This window comes from Diplotaxodon limnothrissa, linkage group LG16 (genome assembly GCF_057381915.1).
Source record: "Diplotaxodon limnothrissa isolate DT_005_m linkage group LG16, D_limnothrissa_male_GT1.1, whole genome shotgun sequence".
NCBI lineage: Eukaryota > Metazoa > Chordata > Actinopteri > Cichliformes > Cichlidae > Diplotaxodon > Diplotaxodon limnothrissa.
This window is the reverse complement of record NC_140611.1, coordinates 24,687,201-24,712,636: the sequence shown is the minus strand read 5'-3', so window position 1 is coordinate 24,712,636 and position 25,436 is coordinate 24,687,201. Positions and strand designations below refer to the sequence as shown.

General features: G+C 38.9%; 2 protein-coding genes across 2 annotated transcripts; both read right to left on the bottom strand.

Annotated features, from left to right (window-relative positions):
- Positions 1-410: 410 nt before the first annotated feature.
- Positions 411-8,782, bottom strand: fap (fibroblast activation protein, alpha). Its single transcript, XM_085375055.1, has 25 exons — positions 8,704-8,782; positions 8,380-8,469; positions 8,174-8,268; positions 7,968-8,042; positions 7,769-7,821; positions 7,565-7,637; positions 7,286-7,409; positions 7,058-7,212; positions 6,816-6,913; positions 6,581-6,710; positions 6,457-6,495; positions 6,272-6,370; positions 6,101-6,171; positions 5,950-6,003; positions 5,734-5,858; positions 5,524-5,568; positions 4,255-4,353; positions 3,881-3,950; positions 3,604-3,798; positions 3,374-3,428; positions 3,183-3,282; positions 1,115-1,173; positions 960-1,032; positions 709-782; positions 411-512 (listed from the first exon to the last, which is right to left on the bottom strand). The coding sequence occupies exons 1-25, from the start codon at positions 8,768-8,770 to the stop codon at positions 411-413; spliced, it is 2,220 nt and encodes a 739-aa protein (XP_085231181.1). The 5' UTR covers positions 8,771-8,782.
- Positions 8,783-9,824: 1,042 nt separating this feature from the next.
- On the bottom strand, positions 9,825-23,849 carry ifih1 (interferon induced with helicase C domain 1). The gene is made up of 17 exons (XM_085375054.1): positions 23,331-23,849; positions 22,843-22,999; positions 20,819-20,950; positions 20,526-20,576; positions 19,284-19,334; positions 16,074-16,294; positions 15,353-15,563; positions 14,299-14,516; positions 13,766-13,867; positions 13,520-13,643; positions 13,206-13,421; positions 11,769-12,025; positions 11,535-11,684; positions 11,256-11,417; positions 10,978-11,171; positions 10,780-10,873; positions 9,825-10,385 (listed from the first exon to the last, which is right to left on the bottom strand). Exons 1-17 carry the CDS (start codon positions 23,763-23,765, stop codon positions 10,182-10,184), a joined length of 2,979 nt encoding a protein of 992 aa, XP_085231180.1. The 5' UTR covers positions 23,766-23,849; the 3' UTR covers positions 9,825-10,181.
- Positions 23,850-25,436: the final 1,587 nt, after the last annotated feature.

Sequence of the window (25,436 nt, the reverse complement as noted above, 5' to 3'; positions counted from 1 at the left end):
GCCTATTAAAAGAACCATTTGTAAAGAAAAGCAATGAATCAATTAAATGTTGAAAAAAGTTTATTTGAATATTCTTATAACACAAATGACTCCACTTTGCAACAAATCAGTGCAATGCATTGCAGTTAATGTATGCTATGATAATCACACATACACACGCACGCACACACATACATAAAATTTTTTAAACTATAAATGCATGATAGGACTTGTATCTTTGCATATCACATATTTTGCAAAAATTCCACACAACATACGGATGCTCATTTAAATGAGCAATCTAACATTTGTTGCATTAGTTCAACCTGGCTTTCAGAATATTACAATTAAAAAAAGCACATTAAAAATGCATTAGACAAAGAAACTGTGGTAACAACTGTTGCCTACAAATGCTGTTACATCCTTCACATCTATTTGGGACTAAGGAGGCATTTCTGCAGGAAGTGACTCATGTGCCTGTATATATGATGATAGGCTGATCCACTGAGACTATGGTCCTTGTCGGTGTACCACTGAAAGCAATACCAGAATATGATTAGTGTATAGACTATAAGTCAATTCCAGATAACATCGTGCACATCTTAAATCACACTTATTTTAGATTTAATTTTGCTTATAATAGACCACGTTTTTTTTCCATTTGAAATCTTCATTACATCAACAACATCATTCCTAATATTAGCCTCACTTCCCTAAGCTAATATTTACCATCACCTCGAAGTCCACTTGCGCATCCACCAGAGCTTTGGAGATTTGTGCAGCCTGCTGGAAATGGACATTGTCTACGGGAAAGACAGAGCTTTTACTACGTGACTGAAAGCTCAAGTTTCTATCAAGGCAAACAGAGTCTATTTGTGCATGGCTTACTGTGTTACCTGGAACGCCTCTGAGAAAACGGGCTACCACATGTTCAGGTCTTATCAGAAATAGAAATGACTGAAAGAAATAACAGAACGTACCATCCGCTGTGCCATGGACCAAGAGATATTGAACATTTTTGAAGTTCTTTGCTCTGGAGGTCACTGTGGAGTTCTAGAAAATAAAAGAATTACAACAGTCTCAAGGCAGAAATGTGCCTTTACTTCACCACACAGCTAATCTGAATGATATTTACTTTGTACGAGTCGGAATTCTCAGTTGGCTTGCCCATGTAGCGTTCAGTGTAAACTGCATCTGTGGAAGAAAACTCAGTTAACACCGCAAAAGTGGATACAATGGAAACACAAAAATAAATCATGCGTATTTAACATAGGGAAGGAAAAGTTTAGATTGAATGATTACAAGCTATAGGAAATCTTAAAGATGAACTCCATCAACTTTCAAGGCTGAACGTGTCAAAATTACTAGTGTAGAGTTACAAAGAGGTGTAATCACCATCCTAGTTTTTATCTCTACTTGAGGCCAGAAGCTCAGGGTTCAATAACAGCAATAAGGAGGCACTGTGAGTAATGTAGGTTAACCACAGTTAGGTTTTGGCAGGAAAAACAACACATCTCTCTTATTCTGCTGAATGTACACTGAAATCAATTCAAATGCTGTTACTTTTTTCTGGGCTTTTACTGACTTTATATATTTTCACGCCAAATATTTCTTAAGATGATATTTCAGTCTTTAGGTGGGTCAGCTGAATAATCAGAATGATTGCTTTGCATACTGCATCATCTGGTGCATGATGGAGGATGTTGAGAAAGCACTATTCTACAAACATTTTCATCATGACTTCACTAAAGTCGTAATGAAAACAAGATTTAGAATATTCAAGACTTTTGAGTAGCTTCGCAGTGAAAAAAAAAAGTCAGTGACTCACTGCCCAAGCCAGCAATTTTGGATACAGCATCAATATGCCCTTTCCTGCCTTCCCTGTACACATAAGGCAGGTTCTTATATTCAGCACGAAAATATTAATCACACTGAAGATGTGGAGAAAAGTAATGGATTAAACATGATACTAACACTGTTACAATACAGCTTATGTAAAGTGAAGGCCATACAAGAAAATAAGCAGCCTGTAAAATTACACTGAGCAGCTACTTTGATAGTTAAACATGTTCAACTGCTCATCAACACAGACGCACAAATGCATGTGGTTGCGTTCAACCCAACCACATGCATTTAGGCATACAGACATTGTTAAGATGACATGCTGATATTGATGGTAAATGAAAGTGACTTCGAACATGGCATGGTTGTTGATACCATACAGTCTTGTCTGAGTGTTTCAGAAACTGTTGATCTGCTGGGATTTTCCCATAAAGCCACCTCTAGGGTTTATAGAGCACTGTCTAAAAAAGAAATTATCCAGTGAGCAGCAGTTTTTAGGGTAAAAAATGCCTTGTTGATGAAAGAGATCTGATGAGAATCTGCTTTAAAATAGCCACTTGTTACAACAAACATATACAGAAGAGCATTGAATTTACAACAAATCAAATCTTGAAGAAGACGGGCTACAGTGGCAGAAGACCACACTGGTTACAAGTTTTGTCAGCTGAGAACAAGAAACTGAGGCTATAATTCACAAAGGCTCAACAAAAGTGGGCAACAGAAGAAAATGCTGCTTGGTCCGGTGTGAGTCATGATTAGTAGTTTGACATTCAGATGGTAGGGTCAGAATTTGACGCAGCATAGTTGGATCCTTCATTGTATCAACAGCTCAGGCAGTAGTGTAATGTGGTGGTAGTGTAATGTGGTGGAAATATTTTCTTGGCATACTTTGGGCCTCTTAGTACCAACTGGGCATCATTTAAATTCCACTGCCTGCCTGAGTATGGTCGGTGACCATGTTCACAGTGTGCCCATCTTCTGATGGCTGCATCCAGCAGGATAAAGCATTATTTCAGCAGTTGTTAGCAATAGTTCTTTAAAAACTTAACTGAGTTCACTCAGATGCACTCCACAGTCACCAGATCTCAATCCAATAGAGCACCTTTGAGATGTGGTGGCACAGGAGATGCCAACAAATTGCATTATGGATGCCAACAATTTTGCAGCAGCTGTGTGAAGCTGTCCTATCAATACGGACCAAAATCTCTGAGGAATGTTTTCAGCACCTTGTTGAATCTTTGCCACAAAAAAGTGAGGCAGTTTTGAAAGCAAAAGGGAATCCAAGCTACTCTGGCAAGGTGTACCTAATGAAGTGGTGGGTGAGTATGTATATGATAGGCTATGTATGCATGTTCACCCACCATAATAGTCCCACTTGGCTACTGGGGCTACTGCAATTCCACACTTAAAGAGTCCAGTTCCAGCACCCAAGGCCATTGAGGAAACATAACCACCATATGACTGAAGATCAGAACAGATTGCATTAGTAAGAACATGTAAAGTGATTATAAAGATAAAGAAAGAGGAAAAAGCAGGATAAAATACAGCTTACCCAGCCCCATATTGCTATTCTGCCTTCATCAATAAATCCCATGTCAATGAATTTCCTGTAACAGGGAGATCAGTTATTATCTGGGGCAAAACACATTTGTTAAACCAGACTACACCAGGCATTTATCTAGATGAAGACTTTTGTATGTATGTAAAAGATTAAATTTCTTCAAACAACAGCTAAAGAACAACACTCATCACAGAGGTGATTGAACGTTTAGACAGACCTACCTCACAGCAGCTATTTGATCTTCCACTTCAAATGTCCCTAGGCGTCTATAGATTGAGTGCATTATTTCATCCCCTTGGTAACCACTTCCCCTTCCATCAAAGCTGGCAATGATGATCTCATGTGAACTGGAGAGGTACGTGCCCCAGTTCAGCTTGAAGCGATAGTTCACACTCTGACTGCACGGACCACCATAACTACACAAGGAGAGCAAGACAGTAAATTTACTTCTGTAAACGTTAGTGGTGTCACATGCAATTTGGAATATTGCTCACTCACACATCAATAAGAAGAGGATATTTTTTAGAATTCTTGAAATTGGGTGGTAACATCATTTGATACCAAAGATCTGTTGGCAAAAACACAGGAAAGAAGATGGAAAACGATGTTTCACATACTAGGACGTCATTACAAAACATCTGGTCAGCACATATAATGGCTGATATACTTACTGACTTACAATCATTAAACAGGCAATACAACCTTAGTTGTAATTCACCATTGTTTATGCTGAAAATGTTGCTGTTACTAAGAACCATCGTGTGTGCTCATGTGAAAAAGAGCACATTAGACATACATTCAAACACAAAGCAGAGGATTTCCATATGTCTTCAACAGTTTCTGAGATGGATTTTTCAACATGCATTTCTCACCAAATCCTCCAATCTTTAAGGTGCCATGTTTCATTGTTGGCATTTGGAATTCAGACAAACTCTTTTTCAGGTCCTTATTGTCTTGAAGAATGGCAAGCTCTGAAAACAAATAAATAAAGTAGCTGCAATGTTGTGTCCATAAAACAAACATAAAGGTGCATACTTCAAAGTGTTCATCATTGAGGAACCTTAACTTCTCTGAAACATTTTGATTTGCTGTTTATTCTTTTTTCTGGGAGCTTCGTGAATTACCTTCCTTATTTTGCACTTGAGGTGACGCGTTTAGACCACTCTGCGTCTAACTTAATGTAGCAAATGCGTTACAAAATATTCAAAACTCATTCTTCATCAGAGCATTTATGGTGCAATGATTACCACATTCTCTGTACATGCAACAGCTTCCCAAAACTGAGATGAGACACAAACCCACCCTCAGAGTTTCGAAAGCTAGTGTACTCTGTCAGTCTGCCCCAGGGCAGCTGTGGCTACAACTGTAGCTTGCCTCCACCAGTGTGTGTGTGTGAATGGGTGGATGACTGGGTGTGTAAAGCGCTTTGGGGTCTCTAGGCGGGACTAGTAAAAGCGCTATACAAATACAGGCCATTTACCATTTACCATTTACCCCCAGTTCTGGTCCCAAGCCTCGATAAATGGGAGGATTATGTCAGGAAGGGAATCTGGTGTAAAACCTGTGTCTAATCAAATATGTGGATCCATCTACTGCCATGAATCCTTGGGAAGTAAAAGAGCAGCCAAAAGTACTTGAACTTGGGCCACTATATTCGATCTACTGGCTGTATGAAACCAAAACAGCACCTAGTGCTGGTTTACAGATTTATTGCAGCCTAAAGTTAATGTGAAGTTACATATATGCTTTCAGTGGTACAACGTATCAAATCAAAGGACTTTAAAAATGAGCTTTTCGGCTTTCAGCTATCAGCTTTTTCAGTACCAAATTAACTACGTTTTATAGAACATTTTCAAATGCAGATAAAAACACAGAGATCTTAAATACTTAAAAACTTTCTGGACTATTAAAGCCTCGCTTTTACCTTGAGATCTGATCCCATATCAACTCCATTGGAAGCACAAAATATGAATGGCTTGTATGGACAGAAGGAATAACTACAGCAAGAAAATTCTGCTGGAATATTTACTGGGTTCTTCTTATTTGACCACCTTCAAAAACAGTAGCTTTATCCTTTAATAGTATACCATGTGAGTGCAATGAGTCATTTAACAATGTGTTTGGGTTATATGAATCTGCACCTGAGCCCTTGCTGTCCATGAGTGTGTACAGGGGGAATCCAGGTCCTGGTTCAAGAAAAACAAAACAAAACAGGATACACACAAATAGAAGTGGATTACACATCAAATCGTCTGCATGCCTTCAGCAAGGATTAGTGTTCACAGATGTTCACTACCCCAAATCGGTGAGTTATTGCTTACAGTAAGAGAAAATGTGAATGGGTAACTGACCGTAGCAGTCCATTCGGTAGTAAGAGGCGTCAAAGCTGAAGTAACCTGAGTTGTACTGGCACCTGTCCTTACGCAGGTTGCAGGTGAGACACTGGGGGGCAGAGGGGCTGCTTCCAATCATAACCCTGATGAAAAAAACAGCACGTCACCTATATAATTATCTACATATAGATTTTAACTGGTAAAAAAAGAGGACAGATGAGAATAATTCCTTACTTGTAGAGGTTTCTCTGTACAGGTATTCCTCCATACTCATTACTCACAAAATGTCTGTAGAAAGGAATTTCACACACCAGGTCTTTATATTCTTACTTACATTTTTAAGATTTATGCAGTTTCCCCATAAACGTATGGATTCATCACTCACATGGCATCTTTGGTTAATTTGCTTATGTAGATAACTTCCCACTTCCCAGAGGTAACAGGGGTTGCTTTGCCCTTAATTAAAGAGCTTCCTTTAGTAACTCACTAAAATCTAAACACATGATTGATATGACTGTGCAACACATTCTGCATAAAGAAAACTGGTAACACTTACATCTTTCACATAATGAATGTGTTTGTAGCCATTAGTGTCACTCATCACTTTGTAGAAACTAAGCTTATCTTCAGCAAAGAAAAGAGGCAAGGGCACGTACTAAGGAAAAAACAAAGTAATACGTTATAGTGATACATCAAAGTAAGGTTTTAAAGAACTATATCAGTAATCTTTTGGAAACTTACATGGCCCACCCATCCAGTCTTGCTTGTTTGCTCGAATTTCTATAGATAGTAAAGACATCAGTTGCAGTTAATTAGCAGAGCATGGCCATCAAGACGATTTCCTCAGCAGAGAAGTCACAGCTACCTGTTTTTCTGTCCAGCGACTTCCATCAAAATCATAGATCTGTACAACCACATAATTCTGTCTTCTTGTGAGCCACTGCACTGCAACGCGTATATCTGTAACCCAGGTCACCGAGCACAAGATGTGATCACTGAGTAAACGCGACAGAAGGAGAAAAGGTTTTCACATAAGACAGACCATGAAGGCATCGCATTTTCCGGTAAATGATTACACATGTGCTAAATAATATACAGACCCAGAAGAAACAGAAGCGGGCGCAAACACCTGTGTGCGGTGGGATGGGTTTGTGGTATCGACAACAAAAAGTTTCACCTTAGTAAGGGGTGATCCAGCCTATACAAATACAAATATAATATTTGTGATAAATAATTATATATAACAAGAGATCTGACAATTTTTGACAATTTAAAATGATAAATTGATATTGAAGGTTATATTTTGCTCATAATTCCATGTTTGAAAGTTATAGAATCCCACCTTTGGGTATGGAATGGCAACTGTCTGAGGATATTGCTCAGATCCATACCAAGAGAACTCCACTTTGTGAACTTCTGTATTATTAAACTCTGCATATGCCAAGAACTTTCCGGTTGAGGACCACCATACTGCCCCATTCGATGCAAACACCTCCTCTGAAATTATTGGAGAAAAATATTAACCCATACAGATGCACACTTTTGAAAAAGAAATAATAATGTCACTAACCCTCATACACCCAGTCAGGGACACCGTTAAGGATCTCATTCTTTTTCCCGTTGTGTGTCAGTTGCACAGCTTCATCAGCACTGACATTGGATTTGAAAAAAATGTTGAAGTCTGAAATGTAGGCCTGAAAAGAAAAAGTGGATTTCAACCATAAACATACAGCTACAAATTTATTGCAACAAAAATAAGCCACAAGTATTATAAATAAATATTTATTCAGATAAACCGAATTGCAACTTATTATTCACTGGAGACAAAAAGTACATGGTGAGCGCTTACATATTTGTTTCCGGTTGGTGCCCAGGTAAAGTACTGCACAACACGTGGAAGATTTGCAGGCGTGACAAAAGTTCTACGATGAAATATGAACACATACAGGCATAATAGTAATGTACCAACTGATGAATAAACATTTTTACAGATGATACATTTGGGGTGGGAACCAAAATTCATTGATAAAACTCACAAAAAACAGCTACTTACGAACTCTCCCTGTCATAGATCGAATATGAGGCATTGAATGAGTGTCTCCATTTCTGTAGGATTTTAACGACAAACACTTTCATTTGCAGGTTTTTCATTAGCAGAATTATAGAAATAATAATAATAAATAGAAAAAAAAATGCTTTAAAAAAATACAAATAAAGATAGAAACGTAACTAGGTGAAATTTAACACCTCACCTTTGTGTAGTTGCTTTCAAAGGCGATGTATTTATAATCACCTGACAGCAAATAATCTGTGGCTTCAACTTGGGCCTGAAATAAAAATGACTGCATGAACTTATGGATGTGTTGCAGAATTCGTATACTAATATACATAGTAGGCTATTTAACATGCGTGACAGTATATATTAGGAAAATATTTGGTCTAAGTACAAATATATTACAAAGGTTGAATTGCTCAAATACAGCGACTCCTCCTTTGTTTCAGCATTGTGGAGAAAGACATTCCCGTCTCTTGCTTTATGCAAATACTCCTTATCTGCAGGAACAAGGATAATAGATAAGCTTCCAAGAAGTTTGTATCAAAGGTGGAGATTAATGCTACCAAAATCAGAAGGTATAGCAGAGGTTAAGTGACTGACAGTGATACCTGATATCCAATACAAATTGTAGGCTCTCCATCTAAAGGTGTCATTAAAGTAGTCATCAAGAGAAAAAGGCCTTTTGTTACCACCAGATTCTGAAATGATACACATGGGGTGCATTATTTATTTAACTTGCATGTAACGATACCAACACTCCAAAATATGTGACGACCATTTTTTTTGCGCATTTACAACTTCGTTGCTTGAATAAAGCAAACAAATAGGAAATGCGCAAACACAGAAAGAAGTCTGCTTTGAAGTAGCATCTGTAGCTGCTTTTTGAAAAGAAAGAAAAGAAAAGCGACTCACGGGCCAAGGCTCTAACTTACTGTTGTAAATAACTGCTGGAATGGTTATTAACGTGATGACGACAGCCGCCCCTATCACCCCCCACATCACCTTGTTACTGCAGCCCTGCGAAAGGTGACACAAAAGTGGCAGCCTATAAAAATCCTCTGAAAGCACACAACAAGATGCTGACGCTGCAGGCTCTCCTTTAGTAACTTATTAGTCCCACGGTGAGCTTCACACTGTCACAGTAAGTAGCCATGCTTTTACACAGATTTTCTTTGTTTCCCCCCCAGTACTGATGGTAAATCGATTACTGACCATGGTCCAGATGAAGTCGCCGTGAAGCTCTTGGTTTTTTAAAATATTCCTCAAAGGCAGCTGGCGTGAAGTTTACAGTCACTTCTTGGAACATGCAGCTTAGTTAACATAACCGTACGCTTGCAAAGGTAACTTTAAACTAATGCAGCCGCATGAGAAAACGGAGCTCCGTCCCGCTTTAGTCGAAGGTTTCCTTCTCTCCTCGCTGCATTTCTGAGACCAGTCGACAGAAATGCCTCCTCGAAGTCTGCTGCCCAACTTTGAAAGAGCGCACAAGTTGCTGGTATTAGGAAGTGGCTTTTTCACTATGGGCGTAAAGTATTCACGCAACAAAACAGGACAGCTGGAAAAGCAGGTTTTTTTTGTGTGTCTACATCAATATACTTAACCATGAAGTGTAAAAAAATATTTACGTGGCTTTTCACTTAGCGTACACAATGAAGTAACTGTATTTTTTTTTAAATGTTGTTGATTTATTATTTAAATATGAGCATAAAGAGGAAAAATGAGATAAAAATGAGAAGGGCAGTCAGTTTTGTAATACTTTTGGATCAAACAAGCTTCCTGCTTGTGTATCCAGACAATACGATCAAGCAGGTAATATATATGTTTGCGCAAACAAGCTTAAAAGAGGCTTTTAGGAATAGCAGTGCTGTCTCAATCGTAGTGACTCACTAACCTGTGGATTTAATGGAAAATCCACAGCACCTGTTTGTGTGCGTGTGTGACAGGTGGGCTCTGAGGGGCTATCACAGACTCGGTGACTCCCATCTCATGAGACAGCCAGAGTTTGAAAGGGAAAAATATATATATACTTTATTTTCTTGCTTTGCTTTTCCAGTTCATTTAATACCAGTGACAAACCCTTACATAGAAATTAATACACTGTAATCATGCATTATTTCAACAGTAAATCCCATCAAATGCGAACATAATTGAAGAGTAAAACCCTTATTCTGCAATTTTGCACAATTCACAATAATACTTTAACCATTAAAATGATGTAAAACATTCACACTTTTTCTTTACGAACACACTTCAGTCCCATCACCATTCATTTCTCCAGTTAACAAGTAAACATTCAAAGGAAACATAACATTCACTACTCTGCTAAGGTTATTAATCCTGTGTCGGCCATACGGCAACACAATAGAAATCAAGGCTTTCTCAGTCGCTGGTTATTCTACGTGGTTATAATTCACATTGTTTCGTCATCATCCGAGTTATCGGACATGGTCATGTTGATTGCATGTTCAGCGTAGTCGAAGGCAGAAAACTTGATGGGGACTTCAATCCACTTGGTGCATTTGCTAATCTTCTTTCCATTTAAATTCACCACAAAGTTTTTCACATCAAGGCAGGGGCACTCGATCCCCTTGTACATCATCATTGAACCCCATCTCTGTAACAGAATGCAACACAACATACAATGAGTATTTTATTCTCAATGCAGGCCTAACCAAGACTAAATAAAGGCTTGCTTTTATGCCCTTTTGTCCTGTAATCTAAATTTGTGGTGAAACATGATCTCAAATTAAAGGGCTGCAGTCTTATGTCATATGACAGACTCACATTTCTCTTTGAACTAGCTTTATTGCTTATGACCAAGAGTCATAAATGTCCTACTTTTTCTAATTATGCTTAAGCATCATGTTTGTGCATATGCTGAACGACTCCTTGTTAATGCAGCAATGCTGTGTTTAGTTATCTACTAAATTGAACATTCTGAATAAGATTATCTTTTTAAGATTCACAAGAGAATTTCCAAATAATTGAAAAAGCTAAACTGAATCTACCTGTCCGCAGTTTTTACATGCAATGAAGCCGTTGGTCTCATAGTCGAGAAGACGCTCCTGAAGAGTAGTATTTTCTCTCTGAATGTAAAGTTTTCTGTAAAAAGATGCAGTAAAATTGATAATAATCACAGCACAACTACACGAGTGGAATACAGTTCAACACATACAAACGGTTAAGAACTGAATTGTAAACTGTACCTAAATTGTGGCGTCACATTGACTCTGTGCATGTTTTCGATGATCTGGATGTCATCGCCCGTGCAGATTGGCTCGCTGCAGCTTCGGCAGCTAAACTTTACATTAGATGGGCTCTCGTTCTTTATGTCCTTCTGCTTCTTCTTCGTCATTCTTACTTTCTCTTCCATTATAGCCTGAATCTGAAACTCAGTGATCTGATGAACAAACAAACAAAAAAAGTCTCAAAGCCATGTGGGTTTTCAATTTAACTGAGACTAAAAATTCTGAAGTAAACGTACTCTTTTTTCATAGGCTGCCTGATTTAAGGATTTAATTTTCTGAATGGCTTTGTTCATCATGTTCTTGCGGTATTCATTGACGCACTCCTTTTCAGCCACCCCGGAGTTCTTCACCTCGACCAGCGTGTAACTGCTGTCCTCGGCTCTTCCTCTGCCTTGGGCCTGAGAAAGGCGATTGTGAGTGAAGGGTAGGCAACCACGTTTGTTTTACACAGGCTAATATTCCTTCAATTACTGGGTATACCACATTCAATGCTCATTATTCAACTCATTACTGACCTGAATCATAGCGATCTCGTTTGTCACAAGGCCATATCGAATAACGAAATTGCAGGCTGGTATGTCCAAGCCTTCCTCGGCTACTGTGGTAGCAATCAGCAGGTTGACTTGACCGTTGCCAAATTTTTTCAACACATCCTTTTGCTCTGCCTGATTAAAACAGATTTATAAGAGAAGGTTAAGTGTAAGGCGCAAATAATTGTGCAGGAAAATAGAGAGAAATGTAGCACTCACCGAGGTCATTGGTTTAACAACACTCTGGTCTCCTCCTCCAATGACATATGCTGATTTCACTCCAATGTCAGCAAACTTGGAGTTTTCCTGTATCCACTGATTTAGAGCAATGGCGCTGCGTCGTGTTTTGATGAAAACAATCCCTCTGGCTTCATCCCGAGAGCTGAACTCATGCAGAATTTTAGTTCTTAGTTTTGACAGGCTGTCATTTTCATACTCCGGATTCTTTGCTAGAGTTTCCAGCTCCTTCTTGTTGTCTGTCAGACACAGATTACAAAGAACTGAATTACACTTTTCTATCGCTGACATCAAAGATATGGTGTCTTTTTATGAGTTAAATATGAGGGTTTATACCTCTAGTAAGTACAGTGATAAGCAGCTTAGCTCAGCTAAACAACAGGACCGGAAATGTGGGAAGGGTTCAAATCTACCACAAAATTCACAGGTAGACTATAAATTTGTTTAAGTTGTGCCTGGTAGAAATCTGTAACGCATAGGGCTCAACTGCCAAACCATGAAGGTTCTCAAATTACCCTTTTAGGCTATCTCCACATATTCCAGAAGTAAAATGGCTAATTTTATAGGCAGTAATATAGAAAGTACAAAAATAATTTTGGTCTCTACAGCTTCTTTACCCCTGATGATGAAGGACACATTCATTTTTAGATATTGTTCTTGTTTAAATTGTACAAAGGCTTAAACTTTATTGCATTATTAGGAAATTGGATAACAAAAAGCTGCTATTTCTATGCTAAGAATCACTTTTTAGTTAATCTGAATGCCTTAACTGGAACTCCTGATAATAGTTTATTATTTTGATGAGTCCTGGAACCTTTTTAATGCATGAGACTGGCACAGAAAATGAATAATGGCTCAATGTGTATCAATCATAATAAAAGACTGTTGAAGAGGTTTTGTGTTTTAAATTTTAATATAATTGCAGGCACATATTAACTAATATCTGTGCAGTCTTTGGCTGGATCTTGCTATCCAAGCTTGCATCCATTAGCTGATAACTTATTACTTTACACTGTCGTTCAAATATGATCACATCAGCATCCAAAGTCAAATGACGGCAGCTATGATGCCAAACTCAGTATTTCAAAATGGTAGACTAATGACCATTGGCTGATGTTGCGTGGCCATGTCTGTCTTTTATATACAGCCCAAATAATTTGTCTTTTTTGTTCTGAATGCTGGCAACCACTGCAGACTTCAAAATCCTTTTTGCTTTTCATTTGCATATGTTCACAGGTGGACCTCATTTTCTGTGGACAAGTCTTGTTTAGCTAGATCCCAGTTTCACATCTATTAGCTAATCTAAGCCAAACGATATCTTACCTCACATTTACCAAAAAAAAAAAGATTTTCCAAATCTCAGATTATAAAGTCAACAACTACTTTGAATTTTCAGGCGAATGCTTAGTTTCACAATACCTTTAAACAGATTGAAGAGGAACCTCTCAGTATCTGTGATTTGTATCTTATGCTCCTCCTCCGGGGCAGTTTTTTTCTTCATCTCCTCCTCGTAGTATTTGTTCAGGAAACTGAAGGCATCTTGCATGCGAATCGTGTTGCAGAGATTCAGGCTCTCGCTGTACTGTCGGAGGTGCTCTGCACAAACTCGTACTTTCTGATTTTCATCTTTTGCAGCTAAAATGGATCGAGACAAGTACTTTTAGACACTACACACCATGGGAGGTTGAACAAACGATAACTAGTGAAAGATGAGCGTAAAAATCTGTTTTCACCTTGTCGTTCTTTTTGAACAACCCACTGTTCGTAATTCTGAGAGCCGAGGTCACAGGTGGGGGTCAGCTCGGCATGGTTGTGGATGGCGGTCATAATTTTCTTGATTACATCACCAAAGGGATCCTAAAAAGGATATTTAGTTTCACACACATGTAATCCTGCATTAACATCAGCTGGAGTCCCTCATATGAATTAGAGTCAAAGAAAAGCTTGGCACAAAACCATGCCATGTTAAACAGCCATACCTCCCTCCTATCTTCAACAGAAACAACTATTTTTCTTTGCTCCTTTTTGAATTCCTCTTGGCGCCTTGTCATTATTCTGGAAGCGTCCAAGTTTGCACAGATCTGTGAAAAAAATACAAAGATTTATAGTGTTAAAATTAATCCCACATCTTGATCTCATGATAGAGCGTATTTCTGCTTATTTTCTGCTGCAGTGGAAACTTTATGGCTGCCTTGTGTGCATGGTCAGTGTGGAACAGTGGAAAGAACTTGGCTGAATCAACAAGTTTCTCTATGACTGAAGCAGAAAGAACTGGAGCAGGATTCTGATTAAAAAAAGATGTTGTTCACTGTGACATGTGAGTTACTTGGTATGGACACAAAGAAGCATGACTGATGACTAGTTTTCTTTCCCAGACTGTCAGATATATTAATCAGAAGCCTTAAAGACTATAGCTAACTTTAAATAATGACTAAATGTGCCAAGAATGAGTAGAGTAATATGCATGCAACACTTTTATCCACACAGGTGAAGACAGAGAAACAGTATTTACACGCAGTATGTGCTCCTCTGCTTTTTCCATTTTCGTGGCTCCCCCAACCCCTGGAGAGGCAGTCAGGCCCAGGATCTGAGGGAGGGGCACAGGCTCCTTCTGCTCCTTTACGAGCCTTTTGTTCTTGTGTTTCTGCTTCAGGTATCGCATCATTATGTGGTTGTAGACGCCTCCCTTCTGAGTGTGGTGACACTCATCTATTATAATGAGTGTCAGGTCTATATGTGCAAAAGAGAAACACATAAATGTTGCTTTGTTTCAAAAATAACATGCACGTGTCCCAATTTCTCGCTGCCACATTACTGCCAAGAGACAAAAGTGCTCAAATCTTAAAAGACTGTAATTTTCTCGACCAGCAGAGCTAATTTTATCCCATTTATTTTGCTTGTTACGTAAACAGAGGTGATTTCCCTCACAGATGCCATCTCTCTCCCAAACCTACCCACGCAAACCAGTACTTTTCTAGGAACCTTTGACACAGCAGTTTATGCCACACAATAACATATGTTGGAAAACTGTCTACTTCAAAGAACAAAAAACAAAAAAAACTTTATATAGTTTGGATTTTACAAAAGTGTAAGCAGGGTGAATTCTAATTATTCCCATGTACTAGTTTAAACGATGCAATGCAAAATCCTCCCTGGAGGAAAAAGAGAATGGAGAGTGGCAGCTTGATGTATTTTGGGTGATAGAAGCTCTCATGTGAATTTGATGAGCCACACACTGATGGCTTGAACAGACGTGTGGCCTGGAAACCAGGAGGAAAAAAAAGTACATGCTTTCAGGCGTTTCAACAAACAGCATATGTTCCACTGAGGTGGCTATTCCACCTTGGACTTGTGAGTGCCAACAGGAGTAAGCAGCAGAGTCGGAAGACTTTGACAAGATGCTATCAGGGGAGATGCCGCTCTGTCCTTTGGGTGGCTTTCCATTCCAGAAGCTGTCAGAGTTTGAAGCTTAAGCCTGGATAGATTTTAGTTAAAGAGTGTGTTTTTAAAAAAAAAATACAAGAATAATGTATTAAATTTTGTGAAATTTTGTTGAAATATCATACCACTTAAGTTCACGCCCTCATCCTCTCCACTGTTAGCCCTCTCTAAGTAGTTTTCCAGAATCTGGGCAGTGCAGATGATGATGTCATTTTTCTTCACGATTTCTGTGAAAGAGATTTTGAGCTGGGAGTCTCCGCTGACTCGCTCCACTTTATATTTGTTCTTGAGAAAGGGCAGGAATTCTGCAGAGTAGTGCTGCTCAACAAGAGGAACCTGAGGGCATCAGAGCACATGAAACTTTCATGAAGTCAATGCCACAAAAGTCAAGAGATTTAACTGACAAAATTAGAAAAAGTCTTTACTGTTGTTTTTAGGATCAGAGAGCTCCTGATGATTTAAGTGTTTGTGCCAACATTAGTAAACCAGAACACATAAATATATGCTAGACTGTTTGGTTAAGGCATGGTCTCAAATTAGCTGTGCAGTAATTTAGGAGCTTCTGTTGATGTTGGTTTTTAGAGCAGAGAGAGTAAAGGCACCGGGGTTACTGTTCTGCTCTTTTTCACAAATCAAGAATCAAAAACTGTGATGATTTTCTATGTGGTTGCATTGTTTTCAAATGCAACCACATAGTTTTACAGCTGGAAAACCTACAACAGACCACATGAAGTATGTGCTGAAAAATAACAATGTTCAGGAGTGCTTAATGAGAAATGGACAGAAGTAGGTTAGCATAATAGTGCAAACCCAGAAGTATTCTATACCAGACAGACATTGTAGTACCTTGTTCACCAAGACGATCACTTTTCTTGGTTTCCCTTCAGCCTTCCTTCTGTCCAGATGTTCTTTGGTAATATAAACTGCAACTCTGGTTTTACCGCTTCCTGTGGGGAGACATACAATGATGTTTTTCCCCTCCAAGGCAGGTCCAGCGACTTCCATCTGATAATCTCGAAGAGTAATTTCTTTTTCTGGGCTTCTGGCAACTTCTAAGGCACTTCCATCTGCAAAGGAGAGCAGAGGTTCAGAATCACAAAACGTCTGTCTGTGTCAGCAACCCACAATTACAGACATGACCAACAGGAAATGCCTGCTTCTCTTTGTTTTTGTTCCTGGGTAAACAGAGAACATACACGTACACTGTACAGTACATCCATATCATGTAAGATGACCTAACTTTAAAACACTTCCAATAGTTAAACCACAAACAAAGGCACCGAGTAGAGCATGTAAATCATGTTTCAGTGTTACAAGAAAACATTGTGCTCTATAAATGATGTCACTGAGAGGCACTACTTAATGCAAACCATACAACACTAGGACTTAAAAGCAAATGCTTCTCTCTATATAGTGAGTGCTATTTGATATTTCACACCAGTCTACTAATCTAAAGGTGAAAGTGACAATAAAAAGGGATGGGTTGAGGCGGACTAACATCAAGCACTATGTTTTCTTATATATGTTTTTATAATAATCAGATTACTTAGAGAGAGACATTACAAGTCATTGCTATTTGCCTTATTTCCTCTACAAGTACAATAGACTTACTATGATCCACTTAGACTCCAAGTTGCTGGCAGGCTGTTACTTATTTGCTCTGTCTAGGCAGGGGATAATACATGGCTAAGACACCAGGAGCAATATGAATGTACCCCCTACTCTGCTCCCCTTTCCACTCAACTCTAAGTTCTTCTTCCCCCCCAGTGAGAGTTTAAACCCCCCAAATCTTATTTTTTTTTCTCAGTGCAGACAATTTTTAATGACTTGGTATGCCAGAGGTTACGGTGTTGTTTCAAGCAACTTTATGCAAGCAAATGCAAGTCTCTAATGATTAGAAAAAAGAGCTTTAATTATATTAATAAGTAGAGATGGCACGATACCACTTTTTTATGTCCGATACCGATACCGATATCATAAATTTGGATATCTGCCAATACCGATATGAATCCGATATAGTGTTTTTTAATCAACAAAACTGTTTTTTAAAATATCTTGCTGCATTTTGCAAGTCTGCAAGTTCATACTCAAGTTTAAAACAACAACTACACTAAAGCTATTCTGTTATACCTGTATACAAAAAAAATATTTCATAGTTCAGCAATACTGATCAATCTAATAAACTTAAACCTACACCATCCTCCCTATTCTGGTATTTTAAAGAGTACTTAGCGTAAATATTAAGCAACCTAACTAATAGGGTTCCAACTCCCAGCAACAACAAAATTAAATAAATAAAAAATAGGGAACCACCCCTCACGCGCCACCTCATGATGCTTAATCGACGTAATCAACCTTAATTTGATGCAGTGTGAAAAAAAATGCACAGAAATCAATTATTTTTCAAGAAATATTAAATAGATTCAACATCTTTCTTCAACAAAATTGCAGACTGCACAGATGGTACCTTCCCAAAGTAAAAAGTACTATAGCTTACTAGGGTATATATATTAGACTTAATAGTCACTATATATAGTAATTGACTTCTATTCATTTTACATCAAATTAAAACTTTGGGTGTCAGATAATTATTTATTAAAAGCTAGACATTTTAAATGAGAATAAGAAAGAAAAGTATGTCTTTGTGCCCCCTTTTCCCAGTTAATGCCCTATCGGCCCCCCTGGCTAAACTTTGCTAGATCCGCCCCTGCACAGTTACCAGCCGTCAGCTACGTAGAAAAAGATCCTGGTGTAGAAATTAATATTAAATAAATTCTAACAACAGCTTATCAAGCTTAAATGTGCTGCTGTTGTTCAGCCGCTGGTTTGCTCTTTCTGGCGCAAAGTGGACCAAAAACAAACGAGAGACAGACTCGCGACAGAAAAGCCGATCAGCTGATTTAAGCAGTTTCACGATTGAAGTAGCAGCCGGAGAGCGAGAGGCAGTCGCTTGTTAAGCTTAACGTGGGAATGCTTTACAAACATTCAGAGATGGACTTACACACTTGCTTTACTTCTCTCGGGGATAACTTTGTCGGAGATGAAATGCCAGGTTGCTAGCGAAGCTCCACATGCTATCCAGACCACCGACAGGTCCTGCATGCCACAGCCGCTCTATCACGTGATGCATACGTTCTGAGGTGAGTTACGGCGTGTTGCAAGTTTTGTGAGGTGCTTTCGTGATATTTAATGGATCGGATTACATTTTTTATTTTTCTCCGATATCCGATCCAGTAATTTAGGTCAGTATCGGACCGATACCGATACGTAATATCGGATCGGTCCATCTCTATTAATAAGTAAACAGTGGTCCATGTGGCCTCCTGAACTTCTGAAAGCAGTTCCCATAGAATTATTCAAGAAATAAACATAGAGCTGTTTTCAGATTCATTAGGACTGAGTATGAGCTCTGCTCATTTTAGAAAACATTTAAAAAAACAATTCTGCTAGAGACTCGCCTTGCAGGAACAATCTTTCATGTAAACTACTCTGTTAAACCCATTAACTCGCAGGCTGCAGACATCTTTGGGGCCTTTCTACTACTGAAATAACCTGACTAAACTGCAAAAGAACTAATCTGATTCAACTCTTTTCTTCCTGCTTCGCTATTCAGGGTAGAGTATTCCAAGCAGAAATGTACTTATCCATCATATAAGCCAAACACTACAGAGCCACATGAATGTAACTTTTCCTTTACATTTCCTTATACTCCAGCATATGGTTTTCATTTGAACTGCTAGCTATGCGCTGTCCTCTTTGACCTCTGTGTAGTTCATCATGATGCACACATGGAATTTGTTTATTAGTGTGAAACTGGCAGGACAGAGTTAATGTTCCACTAATGTAACCACATGTTACAACAACATTTTTCCTTTACCGTACTTCATGTTGCCTTTAGGATACTCAGGATACTTTAGGGCAACTACAGCTGCACTGATCTTAGTTTGGTTATTGTGCATGACCTACTGAGGCAAAATAAAATATTTGTAATTACCAAAAACCCCTTTAAATACTTTAATTGCCTTAACAGGGTGAATAAAAGTGAATCCATCCCACCTGGCTGTGAGGGCTCCGAGTTGCTGGGCAGTTCACTGCTTGCATATAAGTCTGAAAGGACATAAACCAAAGTTTAAAAAAGTTGGTAGTTACAGTGTTAGCTGTAGTTTTAAGTGAGTAGCTACTTTTTTGTGCTGCTCTGTGTTTGCATCAGAGTTAATGATGAAGAGTTAGACTTATTTTGAGTAATTATGAACTAATCATTGCCTTCATACACGCACCGGCCTTTTTGTTAAGTACACCTTGCTAGTACACAGTCGGCCTCCTTTTGTCTTCAGAACTGACATAATTGGATTCAGTAAGATGCTGAAAACATTTCTCTGTGATTTTCCATATTAACATGATGATCATGTGGTTGCTGCAGATTTGTTGGCTGCAAATCCACGATGTGATTGAAATGCCCCACTCCATCACATCCTAAAGGCGCTCTATTGGATTGAGATCTTGTGACTGTGGAAGCCATTTGAGGACGATGAACTCATTGTCACGTTTAAGAAAAAAAAATTGAGATGATTTGAGCTTTGTGACATACCACAGTATCCTGCTGGGAGCAACATGGGTACACTGTGGTCAAGAAGGGGTGGGATGGGATGCAGGCTGTGGCATTTAATCGATGCTCGTTGGTAGTAAGGGGCCCAAAGGGTGTCAAGAAAATATGCCCCAAACCATTATGCCACCAACACCAGCCTAAACCACTGGTACAGGGCAGGCCATGTGTGAGCCTGTGCAAACTGCAGTCTCAGTTTCCTGTTCTTATCTCGCAGGAATGACATCCGCCATGGTCTTCTGCTGCTGTGGCCCATGTGCTCAACAAGGAGTTACAGTGAGGTGCTGTTGCCTCCTATCAGCCGTCTGGCAAACAAGGTATTTTCTCCCAGAAAGCTGCCACTTACTGGATATTTTTTGTCTTTTTTCTGGCCATTCTCTGTGAACCCTAGAGATGGTTACATGGGAAATTCCCAGCACATCAGCAGATTCTGAAATAGTCAGAGCTGTCTGCCTGGCAGGACAGAGTTAATGTTCCACTAATGTAACCACATGTTACAACAACATTTTTCCTTTACCGTACTTCATGTTGCCTTTAGGATACTCAGGATACTTTAGGGCAGCTACAGCTGCACTGATCTTAGTTTGGTTATTGTGCATGACCTACTGAAGCAAATAAAATATTTGTAATTACCAAAAACCCCTTTAAATACTTTAATTGCCTTAACAGGGTGAATAAAAGTGAACCCATCCCACCTGGCTGTGAGGGCTCCGAGTTGCTGGGCAGTTCATTGCCTGCATACAAGTCTGAAAGGACATAAACCAAAGTTAAAAAATTGGTAGTTACAGTGTTAGCTGTAGTTTTAAGTAAACTGAATTTTGTTTGTATTCCTTCAACCTTTTACATATTTCCGTATACGCATTAAAAGTTTAAATTTCTAGTAAAGAAATGTTAGATATATGTTAGATTAACAGTAAGAATGACACGTGTGAGCGCACTTCCTCAGCTCTCCTTAATGCTGACATTAAACAGACATGCTCTGTGTGACCTGTGGATTGATCCATAGGCTGTTCGTTCACGGTGATCTCCATGGATTCAGTGCCATCACAACTTTCAGCTGATGTTGGACTCTCCCTTGTAGCTATAGGTTTGTCTTTCAGTGATGGTTTCTTATCTGATCCTAAAAAATGTAAAAAAGGAACATTTTAGAAATGAGGAGTAACAATTTACCAGGTAACACTTTATAATACAGTACATCAATATTTGCATAAAGACAGATGTTTCACTTTACTTGAGTAGGTAAACAGTAATGGCAAACCAGTCCCTGAGTATTAAGGAATTACCTTACAACTATTAAATCTGACATTTCACTTTACTTAAACCGACAGAGAAATAGAAGGTACTGGTGAAAATACTGAGAAGAAAACAACTGATCAGAAATTAAATATGATGTTTTGTTTTGCTTTGTTAGTAATGGTAAAGTAATTTTGCAGTAAGAAGGAACTACTGAGTAATTACTTAGTGTGATGCATGAGGCAACAGGAAAATAGTAACTAATGGTGAAGTAATTATTAATAAATGAGTAGCTACTGTTTTGTGCTGCTCTGTGTTTGCATCAGAGTTAATGATGAAGAGTTAGACTTATTTTGAGTAATTATGAACTAATCATTGCCTTTATGCACGCACCGGCCTTTTTGTTAAGTACACCTTGCTAGTACACAGTCGGCCTCCTTTTGTCTTCAGAACTGACATAATTGGATTCAGTAAGATGCTGAAAACATTTCTCTGTGATTTTCCATATTAACATGATGATCATGTGGTTGCTGCAGATTTGTTGGCTGCAAATCCACGATGTGATTGAAATGCCCCACTCCGTCACATCCTAAAGCCGCTCTATTGGATTGAGATCTTGTGACTGTGGAAGCCATTTGAGGACGATGAACTCATTGTCATGTTTAAGAAAAAAAAAAGAGATGATCTGAGCTTTGTGACATACCACAGTATCCTGCTGGGAGCAACATGGGTACACTGTGGTCAAGAAGGGGTGGGATGGGATGCAGGCTGTGGCATTTAATCGATGTTTGTTGGTAGTAAGGGGCCCAAAGGGTGTCAAGAAAATATGCCCCAAACCATTATGCCACCAACACCAGCCTAAACCACTGGTACAGGGCAGGCCATGTGTGAGCCTGTGCAAACTGCAGTCTCAGTTTCCTGTTCTTATCTCGCAGGAATGACATCCGCCATGGTCTTCTGCTGCTGTGGCCCATGTGCTCAACAAGGAGTTACAGTGAGGTGCTGTTGCCACCTATCAGCAGTCTGGAAAACAAAGTATTTTCTCCCAGAAAGCTGCCACTTACTGGATATTTCTTTTGTCTTTTTCTGGTCATTCTCTGTGAACCCTAGAGATGGTTACATGGGAAATTCCCAGCAGATCAGCAGACTGTGAAATAGTCAGAGCTGTCTGCCTGGCACTAACAGCTATGACACACTCAAAGCTATTGAGATTACTTTCCTCATTCTAATGCTCGTTTTGAAGCAGGTTATATTAACCATGTCATGAGCTGCTGCCATGTGACTGGCCAACACGATATTTGCATTAATGGGGAGTTAAACAGGTATACCTAATAAAGTGGCCAGTGAGCGTATATACTAATGCCTTCTAGAATGTTTTAAGTTAATGATGATTATCTTTTTCCATAAATATGGTTATTCCAGGATTATTTGAGGTTATTTGGATAACTGTTTAGTAAAATAATAACTTGTTATTTTCCTTTGTTACACTAGTCTACACCAAGAACATGGCTTTAAATGTAATAAAGACTATAACTAAAACTCTTAATCATAATTAATCATCCCAATTTTAATTAGTGGGATTGTTGCAAAGCAATGATCACAGTATATTTACTAATGCAGTTGGATTAAAGATACTGAATTCCCTCTGTAGTTGTAATCACTTATGTGCACATGTTTTATACAATCTGTCTATATCTCACCACTGAGACTTCTGTGTCCCAAACTTCCCTGATAGTATTTGGTGTATTGGGTGTGTGTCTTCCAGCGTAGTTCAGTTACCTTCGTTGCCAGTCAACTCATTATAGAGCACATGGTGTTCAGTGTCTTTAAGAACTTGAAGAAATGTTGAATACCACCCTGGTGGACATTTGATAATTCTTCTTAAAAGTTCCCTTGCGCCACTCCTGGATCCCCTGTTGACTATTTCAGCCGTAATCTAGATGACAAGTGTAATGAATAAAGTCAGTTTGCTAAGCAATCAGAGAAAGGCATTGCCACCAAAAGGATGAGCGGCCTACATTTGTCTGCCATCTAGTGGTCAAAGACAGAAAAGACATGTTTTGGGAAACAGTTGGAAGAAAAGGTAAATACTGAAGCTATACTGATACTTTCGAGGTTTTTCACACCAGTGAAATTAGTGTGAATACACACAGTGAATCTTTGACACTTGAATATTTTCTCTCTTACCACCAAAGCTCATGTGCTAAGCAGCATGCAGGTAAAGCAGTAGTAGTTTTGAAAGGTTGGTTGCACTATAATGTACTTACTCTGTCGCGCTCATCTTCGGTGAGCAGTCTTTTACTGAAACAGTGTGCACACACTGTTTCTGTAGCCATGTCTGCAAGGCTGGGAATAAGTAAGTGAATAAATCGGACACAGTTTTCATTCTCTGCCTCAGCTTCGGGAGTTGGGAGATTTAACTGCATGTAGTCAGCTGCGAAGTTACAGCCCCCGTTATTCAGTGCGTCAACGAACGCAGTGAACCATCCGGGAGTATGTGGCTTCTGAACTACTGCGTTAATAAGGTAGTCCGCAGCCGAAATATCACCATCGTTTCTGGCCTTCTGCCTGATCCGTTCCTTTTGCTCGTTTTCGATAAAGTCTATAAGATCCAGGACCCGATCCACCACAATAAGCTCCTTCAGCCTCGGCCTCAAGCAGTCGATCAGGCACTCGCGCATTTCATCCGTTTCAGACTCCATCGGTACTCACTTAACCGATAACAGATCACTAAACTGGCTCCTGCGTTGCCTAAAACTACATTCACAGCAAACGCGCTGATTCACGGTGCCTTTATCGAGGAAAATGGAGCTCTTTCACTTTCGTTTCTCCCAAGCAGTCAACATTTAAAACGGCCACTGGGTGTCACTAACGGACCACAGTAGTTCCAATAGATCAGAAAGTGACCTAAATTGACTTTTTGTAAATCGTTTATCGTACACAGTATTATTGTAACATTATTGTAGTGAACTTTCTGCATTGGCGACCATAGCAACACCTTTCTAGTACTATTGCCTGGTAGGCCAAAATCTGACCTTATATAATTCAAACTTTGAAGCACAGAGACCAGAAAAGAAAGGGAAAACGAATATTTCAAAAGCGAAAACTTCCAAGCAACTCATCTCTACGTCACGAGTTATTTTGGTCCATCCCCGGTTTCTTTTCTCCACCCTGAAAACTCTGTTATTGTTCTTTAATGTAGCGATAGAGCCAGCCAGCCAGTTGTGCCAAAACGTGATCGTCTTGTTTGCCTATACTATGAAATATATGTCAAAAATATCGATATCAGAGAGAATATTTCTGTCACGAGGTAGAAGCTACAATCAGTTTTTGGCGAAACAACTTTTATATAGCATTTATTTATCAATGTAAAACGCTCACTGACGTTAAAAATGCATTTTTAAAGAGAGACAAGGGGGTTACAGAAATTTCAACAAACATAACACAGTTACATTTAAATAATATTTCTATAAAGATATTTTAAGTGGTCAAAACGAGTAGATGGGTTACAATGTAGTATGCAAAAAAGCGCAGAAGTCTCCTAGGCAATATTCTTCAGGAATAGTTTTCCAGGCTTCATGAAGGACATTCACAACAATGATTCTTTGGATATTGGCCGCCTTTGTTCTGTTCTCTCTCAAGATGATCCCACATTGCTTCAATAACGTTGAGGTCCGGGCTCTGAGGAAGCCAATCAATGACTGACAGTGTTCCATTATGGGTTTTTTCTATGCAGGTATGTTATTACTTTACTGGCTGTGTGTTGTGATGTTGAAAAATGAAGCCAACTAGATGTTTTCCAGATGATATTGCCTGGTAGGTCAAAATCTGACCTTACTTTTTTCTGTCTTCAAATTACATTAATTTTATCCTTTTCCTCTTCATAAAGAATAGCTTATTGGCAGCCACCCATCTGATTCATGTCCTGGGTCAGATCTTTGCTTTTTTTCTTATTTACTTTCAAAAACTCACCCATCAAATGCTCATCGTTCATATGCTGTAGATAGTTTTTAGGCCTGGCTTCTTCTTTTATCCTCCACTTGTCAAGTTTCTTAAGATTTTTTTTAAGAAGACACCAAACATCATGCAAAGATGTGTCAAGTTTTCAGCTTTTAGCTCTGTGCAAATCACTTTCTTGGTGCAAAAACACTACTTTATGGCAAATTGTCTTATATAACTGTGTGTTATTGTACTTGATTGATTCATAGGTCAGTGTTAAGTGACACACACACACACACACACACACACACACACACACACACACACACACACACACACACACACACACACAAAACAAAACACATTCCTGTGAAAATGGTCCGCTACAAGGACTGAACTGAAAATGAATGAAAAAGCAATCAATGTCCAAACTA